Source organism: Cucumis melo, chromosome 7 (assembly GCF_025177605.1).
Source record: "Cucumis melo cultivar AY chromosome 7, USDA_Cmelo_AY_1.0, whole genome shotgun sequence".
Taxonomy (NCBI): Eukaryota; Viridiplantae; Streptophyta; class Magnoliopsida; order Cucurbitales; family Cucurbitaceae; genus Cucumis; species Cucumis melo.
This window is the reverse complement of record NC_066863.1, coordinates 1935779-1951840: the sequence shown is the minus strand read 5'-3', so window position 1 is coordinate 1951840 and position 16062 is coordinate 1935779. Positions and strand designations below refer to the sequence as shown.

The 16062-nt window shown below is 34.0% G+C and overlaps 2 protein-coding genes across 2 annotated transcripts; both read left to right on the top strand.

The window, feature by feature from the left end:
- The first annotated feature begins 4680 nt into the window (after positions 1-4680).
- On the top strand, positions 4681-6524 carry LOC103493599 (transcription factor RSL2). The gene is made up of 5 exons (XM_008454418.2): positions 4681-5223; positions 5392-5613; positions 5734-5799; positions 5886-5951; positions 6066-6524. The coding sequence occupies exons 1-5, from the start codon at positions 4681-4683 to the stop codon at positions 6156-6158; spliced, it is 990 nt and encodes a 329-aa protein (XP_008452640.2). The 3' UTR covers positions 6159-6524.
- Positions 6525-8481: 1957 nt separating this feature from the next.
- Positions 8482-15824, top strand: LOC127150329 (uncharacterized). The gene is made up of 8 exons (XM_051087870.1): positions 8482-8848; positions 10503-11218; positions 11864-13575; positions 13872-14095; positions 14204-14822; positions 14900-14981; positions 15192-15239; positions 15403-15824. Exons 1-8 carry the CDS (start codon positions 8527-8529, stop codon positions 15604-15606), a joined length of 3927 nt encoding a protein of 1308 aa, XP_050943827.1. The 5' UTR covers positions 8482-8526; the 3' UTR covers positions 15607-15824.
- The last annotated feature ends 238 nt before the right edge of the window (positions 15825-16062 follow it).

The following is a 16062-nucleotide window of genomic DNA, read 5'->3' as shown; positions in this document are numbered from 1 at the left end:
TGTTTTGTTCCTGTTGGGTGGTGTTTATGGTGTTTGATTAATTATTTATAAAAAAAAAAATGGTGGAAAATTGTCTCTATCGAACGCGTGAGATTTAACCGCCGGAATCTTAGGGGGGAGAATGGAAACCCTAAACTAAACATACCCATTTCAGTTTTATGGCTTTGTTCAGGTAATCTCATGTTCTGTAATAAATCTTCAAAATCTTACAGCTGGATTCTTCCTCTCTCTCTCTCTTTGACATTCTCTTTATTTTTTTTCCCAAATCAAATACACATAATAATTTTGTCTTAAATCTTCTTTACCATTTTTAAAAACAAATTCAAAAGAGAAGGATATACTCAATCATACACTCGTGAACAGTTAAGAGATCATCGAATTAAATTATACATTTATACACACGAGATATTGTGTTTTCTTTTCAATAAAGTAAACGGGGTAAAAAGTTAAACTCGATGGATAGTTGAGCATTTCATGGGTAAACATTATTTTTGGCCCTCGTCCCAATTTGTGAAATATTATTGATCAATTATGTTTTGACGAAATATGTTTGAACTTATTAGTGAAGAATATTGCATGGGGTAACAATCAATGCAATTATAAAGGAATATTTCATTCTAATTCGTTTAGACTTTGGTTAATAACTACAAATAATTAGCACAATAATACAAGGTCAGTGAATGATAAATATCCCAAACTTTTTAGTTGCTAATCACATTAATAATCAATGCAGAGAAAGGCCACGTGTTAAATAATTACTATAAGTTATTATTGGATGAAGGTAAAATTCTTAGATATATAAATAATGAAATTATGTTAATATTTGTCGGGTGTTAGGGTTGGTTCCTGGACACGTGTTCGATTTTAAACCACCAAAAAGTCGTGCTTCAAATAAGGAATATTATTATACTCGAATTTATAGTTGAAAAATGGGAATTAAAATTGGAGGGGAATAATAAATTATATTGCCGACTTAACTACTACTTAGGTCTTAGTAATTAGGATTATCTCTAAACTCATTTGGGTTGAGTTGTAAAGTATATCAAAGAAAGAAAGAAGGATTAATTAAAAATTAAAATTGAGTTGTACTTAAGTTTACGGGCTATGAGTTTGATATGGTCCCAAAATTCAATATTTATATTTTTTATGCCAAACCAAGGTGTCTTTTTTATGTATATTATTATTATTATTATTCTAATTCTCTCTTTAATTATTTCGTAATTATTAAATAATAATTTTATATATTATCGTAGAATGATCAAATGAGGATGATAGCGAAAGATCATAATTCGTTGAAAAATGATACAAGGTCTTCTATAATATAAAATAATTATTTTGTTCTCACAAAAATGTATTTGTACTTTTTATTAATTATATTTCCATAAATATAAACTTAATGCACCTAATGGTATTTGTTTATTTGAAAGTTATGATTTTATAACTAATTTTAAAAGGACGAGCACTCGTATATTTTAGAAGAAAAAAAATAAAGTTTAAGTCGTTTTATTAAAAACTAATTGTTTGTAACAATAATTGAAAAATTAGTTTTTGTTCTGAGTGTCAACCATGGTCACATTAATTTGATTTAAATGTATTTAAGTATCATTAGGATGTTGAAAGTGTTGTAATATTAAATAAAATAAAATAAATCTTCACTTATTAGTAGCTTGAATTTTCGAGTAAATCAATAATTTAATATGATATTTTTCTTTGATATTATTCTATCATTTGTTAAGTCTTGATGAAATTTTAAACATAAGTAAGAAATAGTGTTAGAAGTTTCATCGTAGTTCACATATTTATATTTTTATGTTAGTCTGTAAACTAATATCATATCAATTAAATATGTAGTTGGATATGAGGAAGATGGAGGTGTAGGGAGCTTTTTATAATAATATACTTTTTTACGTATTTTTTTATATTTTTTGAAATCAAGTTTATAGAAATTACTTTCACCTCTAAACATCTTTACTTTTTTTTTTTTTTGCTATCTATCTATATATGTTATTGTTACCATATGTATTATGTAAATTGGAAATTATTAAGATTTTAGACCAATTTAGTCGTATTATTGTTTAATTACAATTATTACTTTTTTTTTGTATATTTATATCATGTGCTTCTTCAATCGTAAATATTTAGAATATATTCGATAAAATACACACTTACAATTTAAAAAATAAAATAAGTCAAGTTTTGAATTGATATATATAATAATTAAAGAAGTAGGGTCTATAAAAAAATTGTAGGACAACTTTTAAATTGAAAATATCAAAGGAAGCTAAACAATTTATAAAGTTCAATAAACCTTTTCCATATTCTTGAAAATTGAAAGACTAAAGATTAAACTAATCATGAATTAAAAAGCATGGAGACTTTGTCCATTTTCATGATTAATTTAAAAGTGTTCATAAATATTGTTTTTCACTAAAAGTTTATAAGAAAAGAGAAATATAATGCGAAGGAATTTGAACAAGGATCATATTTGTTGAAATGTTGAGAGTCTTACGTTGAAAAAATTAAGGAGACTGACACTTTTTATAAGATAGATGAACTACTTTTCTCATTGTCAATTAATTTTGAGATGAAACCTCATACTATCAAACAATATAATAGAAATAAAAACGGTAGGTTACAATGAAATAACAAGTTATAAACTAATCAAATGGAATAATAATGTTCACTTATAACCATTTGCTTTTTTTTTAATAATATTCACGAGACAAAAGAGGTTGATGATGAGTAATACCAAGACATCTCATTTAGGTTGACACTTTTAATTTCCAACACTCACTCCATAACCAAAAGATGCATTAATCATAATAAAAATACAAAGACATCTCAACTTATAAGTATTTAATTTAAACACTTGAAACTACGTCAATCCAAACATACTCTAGGTCTATTAGAGTGGAAACCAACTCTTTCAAAATGTATGTATGATTTATACTTTTTCTTTTCTTTTCTTTTTTTAATTGTGTGTGTTTGAGGGTTAGAATTGGATGATGTTTACATCTCACCATGCATTAATTAATATAATGAAGAACACCAAAGCTGTGGTTTTGATTAATCAAATGAGAAATTAGGAGACAGAGAACGATGTTGAAGGTGATGTTGTCTGGGCTTTATGATCATTGATCGCTACTTTTCAAATGAACACTTCAGACTCATCCCCACGACGTAACCGACATCTAAGCTGTATTCTTTTATTCATTATCAACTTATTTTTATGTCTTTTTTCATTCCATATATTCCCAATAAATATTTATTAAAGAAAAAACTTCCACGTTCTTACAATTTTCAACTCTTTAATCATTAATACAAACCCCATATCCATGCTTATTTCTCTTAATCACTTCTTAATCTGTTTTCTCTCACCCACAACACTACTTTTTTTAGTATACTTATTAATCAATACTTATAATAAATCTTAAATTTAAAATATACTCTTTTGGTTTTCATTTCCAAGCCATTCTTTAATCTTTTCTAGAATGTCATATTATTTACGAGCCTTTTCTCTATAAATATGTATTTTTATTGCATGAAAATCATCTTTCTTTTATATATATACACACCCGTGAGTGTATGAGGAAGCTTACCCGCATTTCGAATAATTTTACGGAATAAGTTGTATGATCCTACAATATTTGAATCTCAAGGAAATCTGTAAGATATTAAATCATAGATATATATGGTCACCATGAATTTGGTTAACCGATATTGATTAAAAAAAAATCTTTGAAAAAAGTTGTATGTTTCTAACAAATTTCAACGTATACTCAAGATATCATATATGACTATCTCAATAAACTAGTTTTTTTTAATAGAAAACAATACGTAAGGTTTAGATATCTGAATATCTCAACTAGATAAACATTTTCTTAACACCCTCATTATCTTCCAAAATGATATTGATTGAACGCATAGGAGTACAAAAAAGTCGACTAGAAATAAGCCCAATTAAAAATATCCTATAGATTACAATAATAGTTAGTCACGATATACTTTTACAATTTAGAGATTGCGGTGTCTCTCACCAACATTATAGTCCTCCAAATAGCTATTCGCAGTAGTATTTTTTGGATTCACTATTATTAAATCGGGATGACACTGTATATTAAACAAATGTGAGAATTGATGATAGAAAAAATAAGTTATAAAGATCACGAAATTCTAATTTTTTTGTTATTTATTTCAATGTATGATGGGATCATTAACATACGGTGGCCGAACAAAACAATGCCTCATTGTGTCGGGGATTTCTTATTCCTTCTCTTAAGCTGATTTTGTAGTAATGTTGTTCTAAAAATGTGATTAATTAAGGTGTATTTGAATATTAATACTTCATTCCCGTCGATTTTATTATATTAAGCTTATGATTGCATGAACTTGGCCAATTGATCGTACGATTAATCAGTCATATTTAGAATTCAGACTATATCCATTTAATTTACAATGATTGATTTAAGTATTAGTTAATTTACAAACCCTAAAACCCAATAATATTAAAAAAAAAAAAAAATCCAAGTCAATTATTATTGTGTCGTCCCGTTGCACAATAGCATATAAAAACCCACACCCTTCCAGTTCTTTTGGTATCACACATCACAAAACACAACACAAAACAAATAAGTAATAATCCTCGTACAGATTAAATTTTGGATGGATTGTTTTGGAGGTATGAGTGGAGATCAAGCTGGAGAATGGGATTTATGCAGTTCAATTTTATCATTAGAAGATCCTGATTTTATGCATATTAATATTGATCCTCAACCTACTACTTCGCCAGGTTTGATGGCTGATCATGCAGCTTGGTTCTGTTCTAATTTGGATTATTCTAATGGTACTGTTGATCATTATCAATTTCCTTGTATTGCTGCTGCTGCTGTTGCTGCCTATGATGATTATTATGGTCATAATCATATGTCCATGTCAATTATTGATGAAGATAATAAGAATTTGGAGTCCATTTTCTCAGCTTCTAGTGCTGACATTTTGCTGCAAGGAATCAGTGGTACTGGCTTTTCTAGTGAAGATCATAAATTTCTTAACATGGATATTGTTCAAACCCACCTAGGAGTAGGAGATGAAGATGATGATAATCCCTTATTCCACCACAAAAGGAAATCATCCATTGTTGCTGCTGATGATCACGATCACGATCACGATCATGATCAGAACCAGCTCATCAAACCCAATAAGAAAATTCGCACTTCAAATAATGTAAGTAAATCTTAACTTTTTTTTCTCTTTCTAAACTTGAATTGATTAATGACATGTAATCAACTTTTGTGTTCATTAATGATTTTGGAAGTTGATCTATAGTTGAAAAAAATTAAATCAAATGTAACTTTTAATAGTTTTTCATTTTTTTAAAATAATAATTAACAGGTGCAGATCAAAAGTAAGAAAGGCACAGAATCAAAAAAAGTGAGCAGCACACGGCGGCGGAAATGTGAAGAAGAACAAGAAAATGGAAGGTCGTCGTGTGATATGAACAGTTGCAGCAGCGATAACTCATCGGAGGATGACAATAATAATAATGCTTCACCAAAACCCAAAACTAGAGCCACTAGAGGCTCAGCAACTGATCCACAAAGCCTTTACGCAAGGGTACATATTTTCAATTTTACTATTAAATCCCTATATATATATATATATATATTATAAGAAAATTTGCTTTATATCTATTTATAAAGACGTAATGATTAATATTAAACTTAAATAATGCAGAAGAGAAGAGAGAGAATCAATGAACGCCTTAGAATTCTGCAGAAACTTGTCCCTAATGGAACAAAGGTAAATAAACCAAATATATATAATTACATGTATTATATTATTTTCAAATGATCAGGTTGATTAATAATGGGGTGGTGAACTTTCAGGTTGATATTAGCACAATGCTTGAGGAAGCAGTTCATTATGTTAAATTTCTGCAGCTTCAGATAAAGGTATTTATGGAGTACTAATTTGTTCATTAAATTTCACTTGCGTAATTCACTATTATCTCTTTAAATGAATTGACAAATGATTATTTGTTGGGTTTTTATTTTGTTTATATGCAGCTTTTGAGCTCTGATGAGTTGTGGATGTATGCACCAATTGCTTACAATGGGATGGATATTGGTCTGCAGCAGAAGCTTTCTTCAATTTTATGACCAAAACCAAAATCACCCCTTTGTAATTTTTCATATCCGGCTTCAATTAATTCCCACATTTTAGTAAATGCAAAAATCCGCATACTAAAAATGGAATGAGATTAAAAAAAAAATCCTCCCAATTTTCCTTTGTTCATTTTATAAATATGATAAATACTACCCCATAGTTATTATTTAACATTCTGTATATTTCCTTTTTCGAAGTGAAGTTCACATTGGCTATACTAAAGAAATGTCTCTTGTATAACAAACCATTGATGATGATACCTTGATCGATATCTTCAATGAATCTCTTTCCTAGACGAGTGGAAATTTTGTTGTAATTAAAGAACTAAAAGTTGGTTGAATGATCCATTGACTTTTATATATATATTATATTATACAGAAAACATGCATGAAATTGATAGTTTACTCAGACAAAATAATTTAAAGTGTAATGCCCTTTGCTTTGATCATCTTATATATTGTACAACATAGCTTGAAATTAAATTTCAATCAACCATTTGAGAAGGGCAGAGATGAATAATTTGGAATGATATGAGGCTTAGGTCTAAAAATTGATATGGTGTGTCAGTCTGCCACTTTAGACCAACAAGGTCGCAGATGCCTTAAGCTTAAGTAGAAAGACAGAGTGGCGAGAAGTAAAGAGATTACTTTTTGTAGTAGATGCCAGTAAGTCAAAGTCAAATCTCTCTTTTCGAAAACGTAAGTCGTAACTTACACTGTTTATGAATGGCGCTCCAACCCTTATGGTTATGGATAAGGATAAATAAATAGGAGCGTTCGTTATTTTCCTTTGAAAGAAAGCTGGGAGGGGCACTTCAATTTTCTCTTTTCTTTCTTTGAAGATGTGAAGATGAGTCAACAAGGGTTGAATTCTTCATTAATGGATTCGTGAGAGAGGCAAACGTGAGTTGCGACTACATGGAAGAACCCAGATACAAGGGAGGTTAAATGGAAATTTGAGAACACACGAGAAAGCTTAGACATTGCTAAAATTTTTTATGAAGAGCTTGGTGTGGAGGCTTAAAGTATCTATAAGGAAAATCGGTAGTACTCACGAAGGATCGTCTCAAAAGGCACAAGAAAGATAGTGAGGAACTAAAGAACTATTGAAAACCTACTCACGAAAGATTTCGATCGAGAGTCACATGGAAGACAATGAAAAACCTCTGCAAGACTAATAGAAGACTTAGTAATCTTGTGGAAGGCCTTGCAGAACCTACGAGTGACCTCAATAGGATACATGAAATATCTCAAAGTGATTGAAATTGGCATCATCCCATTATTAACAAATGATTTACGTAAATCATTAAAAAAATTAAGTGAACAATGTATCAGACATTAGTTACAAATTTAAGACATAATTACCAAATCAAACCTTAATATTTTAGTCAATACATTCTTCTCAAAAATATAAAAAAGCCGCAAAATATTTACACTATAGAATAATGTCGAAAATGGAAAAAGCACAGAGGCACCGTGTAAAATATAAAAAATGACCCATCAACCACACTGTAAACAACGTGCGCCTATATTTGCAATCGTTTAGGTTTGGTTATTGATCGTTTAGATATGACTACAATTTATACGTGTAAATATGAGGTTTTCAATTATATCATTTAATTTTGTTAGACGATCGTTTAGATTTGGAGACCAAAATCTAAATGATTTTTATTAAATTTGATAGACGATTTTTTTAATTATTTTGTTACCAGATAGATTTCTTTACACGATCATTTACTTAGTTTATTTTTTCGATCATTTAGTTTTTTTAAACGATCGTTTATATTTACTACTCCAATCTATGATTTTTTTTTCAAGATTCTTTATACATAATCTTTTATTCTTTTTACAAAATTGTTTACTTTTTACATGATCGTTTATATTTTGCTATTTTTTCTGTACACGGATAATGATGAAAAGAAATCGTAGAAAAGAAAAAGAGAAAAAAGAAAAACGAAATAACTATGAATAACAAAGAGAAGAAATAGAAGAAAAAGACTAATTGCGAAAGAAATAAATAGGAAAGATAAACCTGAAATATTTAAAAATGAAAATTTTATGGATTTTGTTACCCGAACCGTAAATAGTTTGATGTTTTGTTACATGTACCGTCGTTAAATAGTTTGATGTTTTGTTACGTGTACCGTCGTTTTCTTCATGCTTAACTTAATTATACTAAGTTAATGTATTTAATTTAATTCATTAGACTTCTTTCTAAAAACACCATTAATTGAAATCATATTGAAATGGAGAAGTGAGTGAAAGGCAAAGTGGGCCCAGAAGGCACTTCGAATTCCTACCCTAACTGTCATCAAATTTATCTTAAGACCGCGCGCGCCTCTTTCCTCTCTCGCAGTGGGTAATGGCCTCGGCGGAGCAGCCTCTCAAGAAGCGGCGAAACTACGGACCAGCCGCTCCAGAACCACCGCCCCCACTTCCCCAGTTGCCTCAGCCACCGCCACCGCAAATCCCAGCGACGGACCAGACTTCCATCGCTCCATCGCCTTCCACTCCACCTCAGCTCTCCCAAGCCGAAATTCTCCTCAGGAGAAGGAACAGAGATGAAATTAGAAGCGTCTATGAATGTTTTAAGCGAATTAGGTTTTTCCTTTCTCAGAAAGAGAAGGGCGCTCCCACACCTGATATTGAGCAGGCTTATCTTTCTCTCATCACTGCTTCGAGAGGTTAGAGTTCGATTCTCTTCCTCCCTCTTTCCATTTTATATCATTTCCAGTATCATAGGATTGAATTTCAATATCTAAAGTATCGAATTAGGGTTCCCAACACTTCAGAACTGGAGAACGATATTGTTACGGTTCCAACCGCACACAGAGACAAGAGAACGTTTTTTTTTTTTTTTTTTTTTTTTTTTTTTTTTTTTTTTAATTTAAACGCCTCTTGTGTGTGCTAGGACATGGTATTTTTTTTCCTTATAGCAATTTATATATTTGAAGCATTTGAATAATGTTGGAGAGTTCACATTTCTTGCTTGTAGACTTTGAAATTAGGCTAGAAACCAATGACACCTCCAAACTTTAGGTGCTGATTCGATTTAACGCTCGCATTTTGTTTATCAAGAAAATGCTTAACAAATAGCAACGGCATAAGACGGGTTTGTGTCTATATGCATGCAGCGGAGTACTTTCTGATGCTGCTTTAGTATTTAAAATTATTTTTTCCGTCAATTTCCATATATGAAGTCTGTTCGACAATGAATTAAAACAGGAGTAATAAGCATAGTGGAGGCCGTTTAAGCACCGTTTTAGACTGATTTTGAAGACCATCTATGTGATTTTGGGACAATTTTGAACCTTTTTTTTTTTGTTTCTGTTAAAACTGATCATACATTAATCCACAAAAAATCACAGATCGCTTTTTTTAATTCTTTGATTTGTAGAATCTAATTAACAGTAACATTTGAGAGTGGATTCCCTAAATATCCGGAGTCTCTTCTAAATATCTTTCAAAAATTTCCATTTAATCCTTTCACTACTTCATCGTATTCTCCACAGAGTTTCCTAGATTGATAATACAACAAACTCTCAATGCTCCTGCAAATCACAGCTTTGGCCAGTCCCAGATCTTTTACTTTTATGAGCAAGGAGTTTCTCCTCCATCTGCCCTTTCATGAGAAAGGTTGTTTTTTTTTAGTTTCTCAAGGTGTACTTTATTGTGGGATCTTTGGGGTGAGCGGAATAACAAACTTTTGGATTTCATATTTCTCTCTTGTGGGTTTCAGTTATGAAGATCTTTCGATTACTCTATTAGACATTGTTTTGTATAGCTGAAGCCCTTTTTTCTTTAGTTTGGCTCCCTTGTTGTAGGTTTGGTTTTTGTATGCCTATTTATTATTTCATTTCTTTTTTCGGATAAAAGTTTTATAATAAAGAAACCCTTCCTTCTCCATCTTGCCCAACCACATGTCAATGCTTTTAACACTTCTTTCTTTTTTGCCTTTGGACCTCTCACTACCCAGTTCTCTAACTTCTACCATCGCCCAACTCTCTGTTCTTTGAAAAGAAGAAGAATTTCTCATTTTAACCTCTATGCTTTTGTTGATACAATTATCTACACAGCCACCACTATCCCAAACTAGGTGTTACTTTGCCCCATACTGCTATAAGTGTCCTACGAGAGTGCGATCCATCAAGCAACTGACAGCATTTTTAGTGTTGAATTTGAATCAGGTTAGGAAATGAACGGACTAGAAATTTGTTTTATGAAAATGTAAGACATTTAGCTCAAATCTTAACTAATAGCCCAAGAATGTACTTGGTCATATTTGTTGCCCTTGGGCCTTTATCTCATCTGAGTTTCTATGTGCCTGTTAATTTGCAGGGTGCACCAGTGTAAAGCGTATTGTGGCTGACTTTATTCCTCGATACGCTCCTCATTGCCCGACTGCTCTTGAAGCTGCGACAAGAGTTATCATCAATATGCACAATCAGAGCTTGGAAATAATAAATAATGGGGAGGATGTTGATAATGTTGCGTTTGAGACAGCAAGGGCTTGTATTATTGGTTTAGTTGATATTTGTGCTGCTGTCATGTCTAAGGCATCTACGTCATCTGTCATCAGAGGCATTTGCTTTGAAGTCTTTCAGAATGCTTTCACCTTTTTTGTGTCATCTTTTGAGGGAAAAGATATATTTCAGATTGTAGATAAAGAAGCTCTTAGAATTCAAGATTCTGCAGATGTTTTCACGGAGTTAAAGCAGAAGTATACTGATGAAAATATTTTGCCTGTGATTAAACTATCCAAGTTACGTGCTATCAGTCTCCTCTGGATATTTTTTCATTACCCTAAAAACTTAGCTGCAGCTTGCTTTGAGCTTTTCAACATGGCCGCCGAGGGAATTCACAAGGACGGGCAGTATTTCTTAAATCAGATTGTGCTTGGGCTGGATGTTGACATCACCCATCATTTGGATAAAAGAAGTGAGAACCAGACAAGCCCGAAAGACTGCAAAGATGATGTCAAGGAACAAGTTTCAGTCAGTAGCCACTTATCCGTTGATGCATCATCTGTTTCAAGAAACTGCATGTTGAGCTTGGTAATGCCTACAATGATCTTTTCTTTATGTTAAATTATTATTATTTTCTGCATCCTTGTACATTCAGACAATCATCTTCTAGGCTCCACTGTCATGGCTGTGTATTTTTGCCTTCACTGAAAGTTTTTTATTTATCAAGTTTGGTCTCTTAAAAGATGTTATAGTTGGAGAAATTATCTGAGGCTGGAACAGTGTGGTTGACAGGTTTATACCATTGAGTGTAAGAGATGAACGAAAATTATGGTTTAACCATGTATCAAATATTTAGAAGAGAGTTAGCACAATGTTATAAGGCTATGCTAGAAGAAATGTTGGCTCTAAAGAAGCACGATCACATTTAACAACCATATTTGCAGACAAAAATCAGTCTACTATGGGTATTTCTTTTTAGGGTTTTGATTGATTGATTGCTTTTACACACTACTGCTCACTAGCACCCTGGTTTGCTTTAATGATCACTGGTGAAGACTGGAATTCTAAGTAACCATTAGCTATCGCCTATTGGTAGATTAACTACTTGTCCTCTTCTTTCTCTGTCCATTACCTGAAGGAATATACTCTCACATATGGTTAATAATGCAAGACTTCTTTGTCCTTTTTTCCCTCTCATTCACGTATCATTGTACTAGGGATTCTTGAATGCAGGTTATGGGGAAAGATCAATCATTTCGAAACTGGATGTTTACACAGTATAAGAGGCTCCGTGACCTGCCGTCCTTTAGAGCTTTAGCAGATGTAGCATCTGCTCTGGAGGGAATTTTTGAATCATTTTCTGAGTTAATGAACAATGAAGATACTCAAATAAATATAGACGAGGAAATGTCTGATTCCTTGAAGCATTCTACTCGTAATAGAGGTGAAATTTCCATGGAACTATCTGATAAAAGGAGAAAATTGAGACATTGTGACTCCCTTGAAGATGGTTTCAACAATAAAGTTAGTGGTCAGCATTTTTCGTCAATTCCTCTTGATTGCAAGCACACCTCGTGTTCTGATTTTGATGCTGGCAGCTTGAGATCCATGGCCTTTGATGTTCAGGAGCCTGGAGGTTTGCTACATGGGAGTTTGCCCCCGTCGCAGGATCCTTTGAGCAAGCACGATCATTTGTCTTATGCAAAAACATCATTAGACCTGCAGCACAATTCTTTTGAATGTACAAAGCATTCAATTGATGGGAATCAAGTTTCAGGTGTTGACCGCAACTTTCCTGCTCAGAGATTGTCTGCTGGAGATATCAATAATGATCTCGTGCCTCCTAGGCATCAACAATCGGTGCCATGTAGTTCTACAACTTGTCAGAATTTGTGGTTTTCTGATGGAGATTCATCAGCCATGGATATCTTTTCTGCTTCCAAACAGCTATGGGTGGGCCTTATTGGCCCTGAGGTTTCTGAAGGTCACATAAGGTATCAATTTGAGAGGTTTGGTTACATTGGACATTTCTTCTTCTTTCCATTAAAAAGGTTTGCAGTGGTGGAGTATGGTCACATCATTGATGCCATAAGGGCACGTGAATATATGCGCGGACAATTTCAATGGTGTGTAAAATTCATGGATATTGGTTTAGGAACTAGGGGTTCCACCCACGGGGTTGCAATTGGTTCCAGTTTGCATGTTTATGTCGGAAATGTTTTGAGCTACTGGATGAAGGACGAGATTCTGCATGAGACAAGGAAAGCACTTAACAAGGGTCCATACATGGTCTCTGATCTTGGCAACGAGGGAGCATTGCTGATGGAATTTGAGACTCCGGAAGAAGCTGCAGTTGTAATGGCACATCTCAGACAACATCGAAGGGAAAAGAATATTCACTGGACACCACCAAATGCAGGACAAATGAATATTGCGCCTCCTTATTTAGATGGAGGAAGATCTGCTTGTGCCCCTGGTGGTGGTAACATGAGAAGCAACAATCCTGGGAACATGCCCAGTAGTATGATTGGGTCGCCTCATGCACCAATGGTACCAGAGAGTCCTAACTTCAGGTCAAGAATGTCAGAATTATCTTCCTTGCTCTATACACTGCGTGCAAAATACAGCATCAATCAAAATTCAAGTTATTTTGAAAACTACATTTCTGGAAGTTGCAATACATCAATGAGGGAAGAAGACAGAACTCCTACTAGCACTCTCTGGGTTTCTTTTCCAAATTGTAATTCTCCTTTTGTCACTGATGAAGAATTGATGAAGATATGTAATCTTGCCATCAGCAATACTGGGTCTGTTGTGAGGATGACTCGAGCAAGTGTACAGGTGGGCTGTGGTTGGTTTGTTGAGTGCAGTAGCGTAGATGCTGCTATCACCATCTTGAAGAATCTCCGTAGTTGTCCTGGAATTTTCCTTCGAATAGAATTCAGGTTTGTCCCTCATAAACTCTCTCTTGTTTTGTTTTGGTAGAAGATACTTCCATTATGTTTCAGGAGCTTTTTCATTTTATTTATTCTTAGTGGTTGCCCTAGAATTTTCCTTTGCATGGAATTCAGGCCCCTCCTCCTCTAGAAGAACTAGGAGTTTGACTGTTTTTCACCTTTGATTATTTTGTTAAAGCATTTGGGATTTTTTTTATCATGTTTATTTTGCTTCTTTCTTGCTACTACATTATGTTGTTGAGGTTGGATTGCCTGCAATGAAATATTCTTGTTTGTTTGAACAGTTCACCAGGAAGGTTCCATGCAGCACCTTTTCTGAGGAACCATGAAAGTTGTGCTATGGAGCTTCCATCTCCCAGAATATTACACGAGAATCATGCAATACCTCAGCAAGGTGGATATTCCTATCAGTCAAACTGGGCTCCTTCTGGTCAAACGGAGATGCTTGACATAGGGGTTGGAAAAACTGATGCTTGTGAAAAAAACGTGCTGATAGATCATCCGCAAGGTGAAATCCACCACCACTACCCAGACACACACACACATTAGAAGGAACTGTTGAAAATTGTTTAATTCTTGCAACTTTATTCAGTTAATGGTTTGATATTCTATTTAGGTGGTCACATAGTGTCTGGAACCATTCCATGCTTGCCCATATCAACAATGGGACCTCCTGCTCCACCACCTCCACCTCAGATTCAGCCACCTCCATTTGTTCGATCCCCATACCCTCCTCCAAACAGTTCTTGGGATCCAAGGGGTTTAAACCATCCTTTGCCTTTAAATCCAATATCACCAAATGTCATACCTAATACTTATCCAAGTAATTCTGTTCCATGCCCTCCCTTTTTACCTGCTTCCGTGACACCTCTTTCTCAGATACAAGGAACTCCGATGCAGCATCTAGACCATGTTTTCCCCCATTCTGTTGCTCCACCTTCAATATCCTCTCTACCACCTTCCCAGCCAGAGATGCCTCCTCCTATACCTCCATCCCCACCACCTTTGCCTCACTCACAACCACCTAATATTCCCCCTCCACCCAGTTCTCCTCCCCCTCCACCTCCACCCCTAGCTGCCACAGGAGCCAGTGAAGTAGAAAGTTGTAGCCAGCATGTTCAGTATCAATGGAAAGGAGCACTTTGTAAAAGCGGGGTTCAATATTGTTCAATTTATGCACAAAGAGTGGATTCCCAAGCTTGCAAATACTTAAATGCTGGTCCAGAACCTATCGAGTAACACCTCTGGTCCTACGTTTTCTGCTTGATTTAATCATCTGTTTGGCTGGAATTTTACTTAATTCTTGGTGCAGGTGGCCTGCAAAATTAGATATGACCAAACGCACAGATTTTAAGCATGTGAAGTCGACTTTCACCAGCACATCACCAAGTAAAGTAAGTGCATGAAGATCCTTCCGAATGAAATTTTTTTAAAGATTAGGATTAAATAAATAAAAAAAAAAGAAAATAGAAGATGAAAGAAACTCACTGGAGCCTGTAATATTATTGCTACTGAATAGGGGTAAACTAGGTTTAGATCTAGTAGATGCAAACCGTTTTTATCTCCCCTTTTAACGATTTCCCTCTTTTAATTTTTTTCTATAGAGGGAGATATGTCAGCTGATCCCATCTTCTGTTGGAGACCATAAAGGAGTAAGCATCTTTTTGTTTCAAATTTCTCTCATTTGATTCCAAATCGTTTTCCTAGTGACTTGTGATCTTTGTCATTTGATTGTTTTAGAGATACAAGCGTGGCTGTTTATTCATTGCGATATGCAGTATATTTTAACAAACATACCATGTAATCTTTTGGCAGTTTCAAGATTTTGTATCGTATTTGAAGCAGAGGGATTGTGCTGGAGTAATAAAGATACCGGCCACTAAATCACTATGGACAAGGCTTCTCTTTATACTTCCATATTCACAGGACTCATGTTCTCTGCTCTCAATTCCTCCAGGTCCACCAGATAGCCTGATTGCCTTGGTTCTTCCCAAAGAAACAAACTTCGAATGGGTTTGATTAAGGTTGCACGCGATCTTGTGCCAAATGGGACAATGTAGACTATTAGACAACTCTCGTTGATGTAATCATCTTTGTAAGCTAGACGAGAGTGTAAATTTTGTAAGGAACATACAAATTTTGACTGTTATTGCTAGGATTGTCGCTTCCTGTGTATTCTGTGTGCTCACTTTTCTTGAAACTAAGGTCTTCTAAGAGTGCTTGAATGAATTCAGAAATGATTTATTTTTCCTTAAAAAACATGAAATGAAAACGCATTCGTTGTTCAGGTGAAACAACCAATTTTCAGGAGGAGAATACAACCTGAGTCAACAATTACACCTACAAAGAAGTAATGATTGTGTGAAGCCAACTTGGTTATCAAGGAGTAGCGGGATCAACTTGAGGGTCGTTTGCTGTTCAAGAATGTTCATGCAGTTTTATTTATACCATGCACATGTGAAGCAGTGAGCTATC

What these genes read in the sequence shown, in the direction of transcription:
- LOC103493599 (XM_008454418.2), top strand. Translation starts at nt 4,681, where the DNA reads ATGAGTGGAGATCAAGCTGGAGAATGGGATTTATGCAGTTCAATTTTA. An exon ending in CACAAAGCCTTTACGCAAGG is followed by an intron (nt 5,614 to 5,733) that starts GTACATATTTTC and finishes TAAATAATGCAG; the next exon opens with AAGAGAAGAGAGAGAATCAA. An exon ending in TTCTGCAGCTTCAGATAAAG is followed by an intron (nt 5,952 to 6,065) that starts GTATTTATGGAG and finishes GTTTATATGCAG; the next exon opens with CTTTTGAGCTCTGATGAGTT.
- LOC127150329 (XM_051087870.1), top strand. Translation starts at nt 8,527, where the DNA reads ATGGCCTCGGCGGAGCAGCCTCTCAAGAAGCGGCGAAACTACGGACCA. An exon ending in CCAGCACATCACCAAGTAAA is followed by an intron (nt 14,982 to 15,191) that starts GTAAGTGCATGA and finishes TTTTTTCTATAG; the next exon opens with AGGGAGATATGTCAGCTGAT. An exon ending in CTGTTGGAGACCATAAAGGA is followed by an intron (nt 15,240 to 15,402) that starts GTAAGCATCTTT and finishes ATCTTTTGGCAG; the next exon opens with TTTCAAGATTTTGTATCGTA.